Here is a 12,137-nt window from a genome sequence, read left to right on the forward strand (position 1 = left end):
ACCCACCTGTATAGAGTGAAACAATCTTATCATACTGATTTGATGTAGAATCTTCACTATCTTCAACTGAACAAATTAGAGACTTGACTCTGCAGCAAAAAAAAACAAAAAACTATTCAAAAGACTGGCAACCAGAGACCTCCCTTGAAGTTGTGTGCTGGGAGGTAATTAAAAGAAGACGGTGTTATGCATCGCTCTTGATTAACTCACTTTGAGCTAACCACGTTTGGGAGGGGAGGGATGAGCAAGAAAATCCATGCGGGCCTTCGCACTCATCTCTCTCTGTCCACTCAGTCCAAACGGGGAGGGTCGGCTCATTAGGACCCCCGCGCGGGAGATGAATGGGTCAGGCGTGTGCGTGCGTGTGTGTTTGCGTGTGCGTGTGTGTGTGTGTGTGTGTTTGTGCGTGTGAGTGAGTGAGTGAGTGAGTGAGTGAGTGAGTGAGTGAGTGAGTGAGTGAGTGAGTGAGTGAGTGAGTGAGTAAACAGCATGCGCCAATCAGAAGAAGGCTGAGCAAATGTTCTCTTTCAGCCAGGGCGCAGGTGTGTTACTGCTCAGGTCGGGTGCATGCTGGGATGCAAAGGTGCAGACAGGCGTCCTTGTGTGAAGTCAACAATCACTACCGTTTAAATCCACACAGGACGCCTTGGGTGGAACAGTTGGTCTGGCTACCATAAGCTGTTAGACAAAATAGGCACCCTTCAAACTAGCTTTCCCGCTCATTCTTGTATCTCGCTTCATCGGTAATGGAAAACGATTTACATTGTTTTTTTTAATATTCAGATCAATAATGAGGATCCCTGCTGCAAATGAAAAAATACTGAGCTAGTTCTTTGTATTGGCCAGCAAAGGGCAGCAGATGTTACCACTTGAAAGGAGAAACATTATGCAGTATATATATTTTTAAGAAATGTATTTTACAATTACTTTATTTTTTTAAATTTATTTATGATTAATTATCTGATTTACGGACTTATATGTGCTTTGTCGCAGCTGTAATTCAAGAGAAGCCACATTTGGGTCACTTACAAAAATGATTTTTTTTGTCAAAATGTCATTGACAATTACGTAGTCAGGTTTTGCATTCTCGCCCATATTTTTATTTTTATGTATCATGTGTATGACTTTGCTACATGCAACATGTGGACCACAATAGGTAAAATGCTGGTGATGTTCCTTCACCACTTGTTTACCATGGAGGAACATTTCACCATAGAGTTAGGGAGAGAATTAACAGGCATGTCTGCAAAGTAAGCAGGTGTTTTTTCCAAAGTGAAGGTTGGTTTTCAACTCATTCAATCCCAAAGACGGATTTATATGTTTTTTAAAATCCAGACATTTTATTCCGGATACCTATGCGTTTTCAAAGATTTTTCAAGTCTTAGGATAAAGGAGGGTCCACAAATGATTGGTACTGAAAGTCAAGGAGGAACTCAGATATGATTATACATCTTAGCATAACCCTCACAAGGGAAAAAAAAAAAAAAAAAATCATGCAAGCACAGCACACTATGTACATTGACTTAGCATTGCCGCAACCTACAAGTTTTTCTGGCTGTGTTCCATAATGGTCCAAATTTTATTTTGCGTTGCATGTCAAACTTTAACTTACTCTCAAACGAATTGAAATATAAACTATAGAGCAATTTGGGTATTGTGATGCCACTTGTGTGTAGGTGAGCTACATATCCTTGCATGGAGGTTTATGCTTGAATATGGCAGGTTTCCTTTAAGTTTTCCCGATTTAATTTCCATGAATTTCCATGAAAAGCTTTCAATTTGTAATATTTCCAAAATACCTCATCTTCATATCCCATTGAAATTTAAACTGATCCCGACCGATGCCAGTGCACTACAGAAAACTTAAAGGAAAGCAGTAATTCCGTTTTGAGTATTTCCTTTGCTATACTTTTTAAACATATTTGTGACATAAATGATTGAAACTAAGTATATTTTAGCACCTATTACCATTTTCTTCCTTGCACAATTCTGGAAATATGAACTAAAATGTGCATTCTTTTAATCGCTCCCGGTTGCTTATTGTAAAACTGCCTCATAAAGCAAAAGAGAATCAAATCATATATTTAGGCTGTATTGATTTTTAGATGTGCTGTATAAATTCACTTCTTCAATAAAGTATTAGTTGTTAATCTGTGTTGTCTGATTTGTGATTAGTTTCCATCTTGGGACACAAATATTAAGATTTGTACATATATATTTGCAGTATTCTGCAATACAAGACTGTGGAGCTCTGTGGGATCTGACTGCAGCTCATTTTCCTTGGCCAGAAAAAAAAAAGATGGATGGCTAACAAACGATAACCACAATTAGGAATTCAGTATCCTGTTTTTAGAACGTTACTTTATACGTCTGTCTTTGAGTCGAAAAATAGCGACATCATCCGCGCTCAAAGGCTTTAAAAAGAACACCAATTAATTTGAGTTGCTCCCCATGGCTTTGAAATGAAGGTAATAAACCCCGAATAGGTCATTGCACACCGAGGGGACAACGAGCCTGTCTAGAAGCCATTGTTGCTCTTTATTGTATTTCTTATTTTTGGAGCCGAGCGTCACAGACCTTCATCGGTGCGCAGGAAATGTCACCACTCATTACAGGGTAATTATAGGCCACACGCGGTACTTTTTTTTCATGTCGCAGATGAATGCCAGCCAGCGTGTCGAGGCTGTCTCAAACACTCGACTTGTTGTCAAGTTTGACCTTTCGCAACGGTTGCACGGACGCTTGCAATTAGCCGCATCTAAGTGAATTTCATGAATTGGATCAGAGCACCACTTTGTTTGTCTGCATAAAGCAAGCAGTTGACAGTGACAAAGAACACTCAAAGAAATGGCAGGTAAAAGGGGGAAAAAAGGGAAATATTATGAATGACTTGTTTAGTCAATGGACTGTTCCACCAAACCCAAAAATTACCTTCACTTGGTCAAAAAGGGATTAGAAGTAACAAGTTGAAAAATTATTTTCACCAACCAAAGAAATGACAACTCCTGTAAACCTTGTACCGACTAAATGACATAGTTGTTTTTTTTTAGTTTAGTTTTTTTTTTATGTTTGAGTGACTCAGCAAGGTGCAATAATATATGTCAGTGATTCTTGAGCAGAAAAAAGATGTTTGTTTTTTTTAATAATAGTTGTAGCTGTTTATCTATCTATCTATGTCAGCATCATACGGTGACTCACACCATTCAATGCCCCTCCACGCAATGGTAGAAGCCACATGAACGTATATGGCTAAGTGTTGCAGATGAGACCCTGTCCTTTGTTGCTTCAACTGGAGAAACAAAGCAAAGAAATAGGGAAAAGAATCATTTTAATATTGCATCGAAATATCTTGTTTACAATGATTTTACTTTTATTTTCATAGAAAAGTTTGTTTTTAAAAAATGTTAATAGATAAAAACGTCTTTTAGGGATCGATATCTGGATAGGAAAGTATATAAAAAAATGACTTGTTATGCCATTTCTGACTTTTATTTATCATGTTTTATTTATTTTAAATTCTTTCTGTTTATAATTTGCAATGCTATTTTTTATTGGTGGCGTGCAGTGATATTATACAAGATTTGGTCGATACAGGCTGCATGAAAAGCGCTCAGTTAGACAAATGATGCATTTTACAAGCAAATGCTACTGACAGTATCCCTATGGTGCAATGAAGGACTCTTACACACGAGTCAAGTCCCGCTTGATGCTTCATTGAGCCTGTGCGGCTCCACTATAAAAGCTGCCACAGCGCAACCCCGGCAGTTCTTCTTCTCTCCAAGATTTTCACGCACGTCACAGGCATGTCTCCGTCTGCACGCGCACAACTTCTCTTCCTCCTCCTTTCGCTCTGGTCCCGCACGATGCTCAGCCGCTACATCGAGGTGAGATCCGCCTGGCCAAGCCTAAGGCATGTGTTTGCTCGCCCGACTTTCAAACGTGTACTTTCAGGAGGACGACGACACTTCAGACGGATTATTTTCTCTTCTCAGTTTGGAGCAGAAGAGAGAGTCTGAAGACTTTATTTTCAGACGACCTCTCAGTAAGTGAATCTAACTGCTCTTAATGTTGCAGTCTGAACCAATACGTAGCCATGGTTGATAAGATGGGTTGCACACAGACATAATATTTGAATATAATCTTTAAATAAATACGATTTCCATCAGACATGAAACCGTCTTTGTTTGGCTTCCGGCAAGCCTCAGTTGTCATTCCACCGCATATTTTCATAATAGTTGGAAAGCGTTATCCATTAGTGTTATTGTTTTAAAAAATGTGTTTGAATTAAAAAATTAATCCTCCTCCAATAGATTCTGTAACTTTGCGCTGATACCTTCACCTCAATACAAACGAATACATTCACACAAAGTTTTGGCATCTATTTACAGTTAATTCTTGTGGTTGACAACACACAGGAGGCAAAAGTACTCAGATGCTGTACTTGAGTAAAAGTGCCGACACTTGTGCAAAACACATCTCCTTTATTTGATGAAAAATAAAATGACTTATGTCCAGAAATAAACAAATAAATGTATGCTGCAGGCAGTTGGATAGCTTTTTTTTTTTTTTCATTTTGCTGCAGGTAAAAACAAAACCATTTCTTCTTTGTCTGCTTTGTCAGGTTGTTTGGACATGTTGGCCACCGAGGGCCACTTCACCTATGAGGCGTCGTCATCACAGCAGCTGGCTTGCGCAGCCTTCATCATGGGCGAGCCTAGCGAGGTCATCGGCCTGGAGCTGTCTGATGTCAACATCGACTGCGACGCTGGTGATTTTATCAAGGTTGACCTGACTCACCCACGCTCTTGTGAGAATTTGTAAAAGTTCCCTCAATTATACAAATTGTTCAATTCCAAGCCATGTTGTTGGGAATTTCAGTATCTCATCTAAAGTCAGCTAGCCTGGTCTTCATCTCATCCACAGAATAAAAGATATCTAGAAAATGTTGAAAGATACAAATTAAAGAGTGTACATTATGCATAAAAAAAAAATCACTTTGTTTCCCTGCTTTTTTTGGCTGGGGCTAAAACAGGGCCGAGTGATAAACTTGGCATCAGCACTTATCCGGCAAAGTTGTCACGCTAGCTCTGCATCCATTCTGGAAATGCATCTTCCTTTTCGATACTCAGCATGGCCACTTTAGAGCAACTTGTTGTGAGCTGTGAGTGCATACATAGAAAGTCACAGAGAGAAGGTAAAACATTCTAATAATTGGATTTGACATGACTTCCAGCATATCAGGAAAAATCCCAGAAAAAAACTCTCTTATGACCCAACTTTGAGCACATTCTGCATCGCAACTATATCATAATGTGAACCAAGATAGATATTAAATAAGTAGCGTAAAATTTTCCGGGGCTTGTAGTGCAATTTCATTGAAAGTTGATATGGTGCAGGGCATTGGATCAGCGTGTTTTTTGAATACGCTCACAGCACGGTTTTGATTTTGTTTTTTTCAAACCATTCAGCAGTCTTCTTTGGGGTGATAAATTTACAAAGTATATTTAGTTGAGTTATTTGTTTGCAGATATTTGATGGCTGGGTCCTGAAGGGGGAAAAGTTCCCCAGTAACCAGGACCACCCACTGCCTCTTCACCAGCGCTACACGGACATCTGCTCCTCCGTGCCGTCAGGCTACGCCATCCGCTCGTCTCAGAATGTCGCCATGGTCTTCTTCCGCATCCATAACCCCAATAGTGGCTTCACCCTCATCGTGAAGAAGCTGCACAACCCCTTTCGTGAGTGCACATAACTGAAAATACTCTGCAATGGATCATATGTAAACGCATCAATCTGAGTAGGTGTTTGAAGGTTAAGCCAGGGGTCAGAGTGGTGGTGCACTTGTGGCACATTTCAGGCTCAGTTGAGAGTCATTGCCAAGAATGAGAAGAGGTGGCACGCACCTGATGTCACGTTGCTGGACAAACATGTCGTCAACATCGTGTGAATTACACTGTGGCATAGAAGCGAGAAGACGAACAGCAAATACATCTCAGGTGGAAAAAGTGCTGGTTTCCATGTTAGTGACAGCATGTACTGCCGCTTTAAATCCATTTGGCCGTTCGCTACAATGATACTGCGATTTACTCATGAATGGATGAACAAAGATGCAAACGCACCAAAATAAGAGCACTTGAAAGGAGCTAGCGTAGGCCAGATTCACCAGCTTCGGCACCTGAAATCACACACTAGTCCACACCTCATGAAGGATCACAGCAAGTCACACATACTGCAGTATGTAGTCATTACATTATACAGTAGTTGGATTTTATGCAATATGAGACAGTATGTATTCATATAAGAGTATTTGTGTGGGTGCACGTGTGTGTTTGTGTGTTGTAGCTTGTAATATAATGTCTCAGAGCCCAGAGGGCAGCTTCACCATGGTGATGACACATCAGCATAGGAACTGCAGCTTCTCGATTATCTACCCGGTGGAGATCCAACTGACACAGCTCAGCCTGGAGCAGGCCAAAACCAACCAGCTCAGGCTCAAGGTCAGACACTCGCTGCATACAGGATATACTGTACAGCAGGTGTGTCCGTTATGTCCATGGCGCTCGACCGAGGCCTCGCTCAGATACCTTGATGGATCGCATGACATTGCACTAAAATGAAAAAAAAAAAAAAAAAAAACGTATCTGGAAAAAAGAATGTCACATCGAGAAAAAAGGGAACAATGTTGTTTACATCAAATGCTGCTCACGTGGGAGGTAAAGATGATCAAGTATCAGATCGTTGTTACAACCTTGCTTTCAGGAGAAATTTCAAAATAAAAGCGTACCAAGGCCGTTCGTTTCATACTTTACTTGATATCCCGCCATTTATTTGAAGCATTGCGTGACTTCTTCAGAATGTTTGGCTTCTTGACAAAATGGCAGTGGCTTAATGCGCAGCAGATTCTCTGTGAGTCCCTTTTGACCTTTAAAAAAAAAAAAAAAAAAAAAAAACTTACTGCCCCGTAAATGCGTTTATCCTGATTGGTTCATGTTACTCTTACCTGCCTGAAAGGAGAAGCTATGAATGCTGAAAGCCTAAAGCTGAGCCATCGAGACCCTGTCTCTCACTGAACATGTGAGGGACACAAGCCAGATGTGTATTTACATTTGTGGAGTTTACGAAACCATGTTTACCGAGCTGCAGTATCATTAAAGCGTTGTTTGATGATATCATTGCATAGGAGGAGATATTAATTGAATATATTTTGGTGATTGGATCTTATTACGCTGTACAAGCCCGGATATACAGGTAAAGATCATAGTTAAACTTCCACGCCTCAGGCTTTCATGGGCCCAACTCATCTCAAGTATTAGCTATCTGTCTCGTTTGACGGCGACGTCTGAAACGAGGTCAGAATAATCTACCTTCACTCTCTGATCTTTTAATGGCAGTGTGAACGACAGATCCAATTTTCACAACAACGACTCGAGCATGAAGCCCTGCTGTGTGAACTGTGTGAGGCAAATGCTCATTGTTTGAATAGTTTTAAAACAGCACCTATCAATTCAATTATATGTTAATTATCTTCAGACCAGGTTTCATCACTCCATTTTACTGTGCGCTACCCCAATTGAAAACAATTACAAGTACCAACATAACGTATAGCTCTCTTTGTTTTATGCTTACTTTGACTGTAAACTTCAGACGAGTCATTAATGCCACCAAATAGTGCTCGTATCTCAAATTTGTGCTTGTAAGTCAAGTCACTTGCGTTTCCCAAAAACTCCAAACTCGGGTCGCTTGTATCTCAAGGCGTCACTCTACCACAACTTTTGCAATCCAAACCCAGTGTAAAGATATGCACTTAGCAATGTCTACACGCTTGTGCAGCAAGTTTGTTTGTTTGTTTTTGCAAAGGCGAGGCTGTCCGGATGTTCGGGTTTTGATGACCATGTGGAGCTGCTAGGTGGAAACGGGGTGGACACGTCGCGCATGTTCCCGGTTGCTGATTTGTGTTTTCCTCTCAGTGGGCTCGGTAAGTCCATCGCCACCTTCACTTTGAATATCACTTGAAAATTGACACCGCCAAATGCAAACCTTGGCACCTTGATGGCATTACATTAACAAGGTGTTTATTAGCTCATTAAAATTCACAGTAATGGTATTTTAATATGCTGTACCTTTTCTGCCTCTCCATATGTTATTCTTCAATTTATGATACTTTTTGGAAATTGGCTGCAGGGCTTTCACCGCAGCAGCACTTTTTTCATCTTCTATCTGTCGCGTATGGCAAACTGTAGACTGGTTTACACTCGTTCTAATTTCGATTATTGCGTGAGGTGTGTCAGAAAAGTTCCGGGACATCAGTTGTTGAACATTTCTGAAACACCTGGCATATTTTAAAATCAAGGTAAAACTCCTTCAAAATGTACTTTTTATGCAAAGGTGCTTCTACGTGATGCTTTATTTGAGAGTGCCACACAGATTTATGGCTCAGTGCTTTCGCACTTTATGCTTGTCACAACGGGTTGTGACTGAGTGGGTTCGTGTTTCTCCTATTTGTCAAATGCAAATGAGTCCGCTTGTTTGCTTGGCCTATTCCACAAACTGTCCAAAAATGGCCACAACAAACTCTCGAGATCGTAAATCTCAACACTTGCCAGCTCTAAATTCCCCTATAAAGTGATGAATTGCTTTTTGTATTATAGAAAGATTTAACAGGCGCAACCTCCTTTAAATATGAGATGGATTTAACAGTATGCTTATGTTGTGATTGTATGTATGTATGTATTTTGTGGTATAGAGCAACACTGCATCATAAATAGGTCTCGAATAAGTTGGTCTGTGATTGCAACTGTGGTTCCTCAGCCCAGATGAAGATTGGTTGCGATAACTCGGTGGTGAGGCTGGTGTCCAGTGGCAACTACATCAACCGAGTGTCGTTCCGTTACCGACTGCTGGAACGCGACCAGCTGCTGCCCAAGGCCCACAGGAATAGCCTGGACAACATGTGCAATCTAGAGTGAACCTGCACAAAATCGCACAACGTCTGTAAATACATGTTTACGGGATGAAAAAGTATGTGATTGTTTTCAGTAGGTATTTATTTACTCGTTTATTTGGTCGTTTTGTCAAAAGAAATCCAACCACTTGCGTGTGAAATTCAGATTTCAACCATTTGGATTTGAGATCAGCACAGCTTCAGAGTAGAAGTTAAAGATTAGGTGGCCAATCTCAGCTCGTCACGTTGATAAAGAGGGAGGGAAACATGCAAACATGGTTGAACAAGCTTAGGATTCTGACACTTGAAAGAAGTGGTATGGATCCTTTAAAGAGTGTCTTTTTGTCAGTAGTAGGTGTGTGTTGCAAAAAAAAAAAGATGATGTCACTCATACAGTAAATAAGAAACACTATTTGGAAAAATAAAGCCACCTACAGTATGTTCAATCTGAGACACACAGCAATTGTGTCACTTATGGCTTGTGTGCCAGGTGAGAAAATATTATTCTGCTTCTAAAATTCTTTATCGCATTTGTTTTTGTTGTTTTATACTTTCAGTTGTCACCATAAAAAAGTCAAATCATAATTGCAGCTGTGATGGGCATGACAGTTCTTTTAAATGTATTGAATCCTTAGAATCAGTTCATTTAAAAGACATTGTAAAAAACGGGAAATGCACGTACCTTTCTCTCACTGATTCATCTTGAAGGGAATATATTCACTCACTCACGCAACGGGGACTGCCAATACCATAGCAGTATATTAAGTCAAGTCCCACCCCCGCTTGCAGGCTACTGATTGATTCGTCATAACCGAGAGGGAAGAATGAATCGCCGTTCACGTTACTTCAAAAGATTCGTTCTTGAACGAATCGCTCACTCCCGACATAGTACTTAATCATTGATGATTCTTGAAATGTGAGTTTTGTTTTCGCCCAAAACACACAGTCATGTGTGTTTTCGGTGAAATCGTCCCATGTTCAGCTGGAAAACATGGAAATGAAAGCATGGAAAACACACACCCTACACACAATTTTTTTCTTGCAAGAAGAGTTGAGTCTTTTTTTAATTAGGTTTGGTGCTTGCATATATTTTAGCCAAACGTAGTATTCTCTGGGTCAGTTTGCAAACATTTAGCAGGGAAGGAATAAAATTCACTTTTGATTATTTTATTTAACCCTTGAAATGGTGTGACGTTAAAAATTGTAGACAATTGTATTTCGTTTTTGATGTCTGTGTAATATTCCTTACGTGCAACTCTGTATTGCCTTGAACATTTTGAAAAGAAATAAAAAGAATGCATGACAACGCAGATTTGGGATAGTCTTTTTTTCAGATAGAGAAAGTGCTTCCATTACCTGAAGAGAACAGCATGTTCTTCTTTCAATTACATGCATACTAAATCTACTTGGTAACTAATTTTAGGCCAAACAAGGATGATTCAGAGAGTCACTGGCATTTTTGTTTCCTCATTAAGTACTGTCTGTGACCGTCAGCATTTCATTTTCAATTTGTCCTAATCCGATGTGTTCCACAGGCACACAAATAGCTTTCGTAGCGTAACCGTAATGGAAACGGCTTATGATGAGAATTAACATGCATGTTTAACACTGCTGGCTGTTTGTTTGTGACCTCTGCTGAGTGCGCAGTGTGCATGAATGTGCAGCTCTTAATGGGATTACAGTACATGCGCTTTATTCCCCTCGACATTCCTGCTAACCATTTGATCTTCTTACGGGGGATTCATCTCAAACCTGCTCAATGGTGATGATTCAATTATGCGCCGGATGTCGTTTTCGCTTGATGTGCTACAATTTTCACTTTTCATTATTAGCGGGTGAACTGTAGTTTGGAAGCCATCAAAGAGGGAGGCTTGGAGGGAGGTCTTGGTCTCTTGCTGTAAATGGGATTGTTTATCTCTAGCGGAGCATGTAAGTGGTCAGAAATCAGAAGTAGTGCCGGTCAGGGCCAGCAAGGCCTTCGCTGCTACCCTTCTACATCACGTATAACATATTGCAATAGTGTTGTCATAGCAAACACACACACACACACATAGATGCCGACAAAAACTACTCTGCTGTTAACTAAATATTCCTGACTTGTTTTGTTTTTCAATTGCCACGGAGCGCATATTCTCATTAGTTCCATTAATTGTGTTTTCCAGCATCAGACTGACATGTCGCAAGTCCTTTTAAAAACACAGCTGCTCTGAGTTCTGATACTACTTTGCAGCTGTTGCATTTAGAATCCAACTATAGGGTGCACTAAAAATCCAAAGCTCATCCTGTATGAATTTGCAAGCAATGCAATCACTTGCATATGCTTTCTGTACCTTAAATAGCATTAATACGTCATTAATCTGCAGCCATAAAAAGGAAGAGTGAACGTAAAGCAGCAGGATTTCAAAGATGTGTTCAGCCAAATAATTACAATAGTCATTTCACATGGCAGGACGCCTTTATTTATTAGGTCTAATCCTCACTTCAGATGAGCATAGCTTCAGTTTGTTGTGAAGAGCCTGGATTTGTTTATCCTGTGATTGCTTCTCAACAATACACTTTGGACATTTATGCTTGAATTAAAGGTCTTGGAAAGGACAAAGTTGATGCCAGGTTAACCACCAACAAAGACCTCACTCATTAATTTAATGAAACTGCCTGGACACATCTTGTTTTATGTGAATGTTGTCTGTCTATCATATGTTTAAAAAAGTGACAGGCATTTAAAAAAGACTGTATTGTTAGGCATATGCTTTTTTGTAAACACTTAAAAGTGTTTCCACTGCAAGGCGGTCACTCTTTCAAGTAACCAAAGGGTGCAGAACAAATGTGCATTCTTTCTCTGACTGGCTAATTCCCTAAAGACGTTTTTTTTTTTGTTTTTAAGTAAATTCAACCCCAGCAATACTTTGTTTTAATTGTAGTGTTTGTGATGAAATTTAGGCAAATTTAGACAATTGTTAATGAAAACGTCTTCTCTAGTTGTAGGGCAGGCAGTTATAATTGAGAACAGTCATCACAATCTGAGTGTCATGTATAACATGATAATGTCATCCTGTGGACATGATTGCTAATTGCACTCTCGTCCCATATGCATTCCTTTCGATGTGGCTTGATCAACACGATAGTGTATTATAGCCTAAGATTAAACCCCTTAGGTGGCTTTACACCTCGAATTACACTTATATTAATGTTTAGT

At 39.9% G+C, this 12,137-nt stretch overlaps 1 protein-coding gene across 1 annotated transcript; it reads left to right on the forward strand.

The window, feature by feature from the left end:
- Positions 1–3,579: 3,579 nt before the first annotated feature.
- On the forward strand, positions 3,580–10,251 carry LOC148429609 (corticotropin-releasing hormone-binding protein-like). The gene is made up of 7 exons (XM_088417411.1): positions 3,580–3,884; positions 3,952–4,042; positions 4,622–4,782; positions 5,528–5,738; positions 6,343–6,497; positions 7,858–7,975; positions 8,809–10,251. The coding sequence occupies exons 1-7, from the start codon at positions 3,804–3,806 to the stop codon at positions 8,964–8,966; spliced, it is 975 nt and encodes a 324-aa protein (XP_088273537.1). The 5' UTR covers positions 3,580–3,803; the 3' UTR covers positions 8,967–10,251.
- The last annotated feature ends 1,886 nt before the right edge of the window (positions 10,252–12,137 follow it).

The sequence above is a fragment of the Hippichthys cyanospilos genome, chromosome 1 (assembly GCF_059441005.1).
Source record: "Hippichthys cyanospilos isolate Australia breed blue-spotted pipefish chromosome 1, RoL_Hcya_1.0, whole genome shotgun sequence".
NCBI lineage: Eukaryota > Metazoa > Chordata > Actinopteri > Syngnathiformes > Syngnathidae > Hippichthys > Hippichthys cyanospilos.

What these genes read in the sequence shown, in the direction of transcription:
- LOC148429609 (XM_088417411.1), top strand. Translation starts at nt 3,804, where the DNA reads ATGTCTCCGTCTGCACGCGCACAACTTCTCTTCCTCCTCCTTTCGCTC. An exon ending in TATTTTCAGACGACCTCTCA is followed by an intron (nt 4,043 to 4,621) that starts GTAAGTGAATCT and finishes CTGCTTTGTCAG; the next exon opens with GTTGTTTGGACATGTTGGCC. An exon ending in GAAGCTGCACAACCCCTTTC is followed by an intron (nt 5,739 to 6,342) that starts GTGAGTGCACAT and finishes TGTGTGTTGTAG; the next exon opens with CTTGTAATATAATGTCTCAG.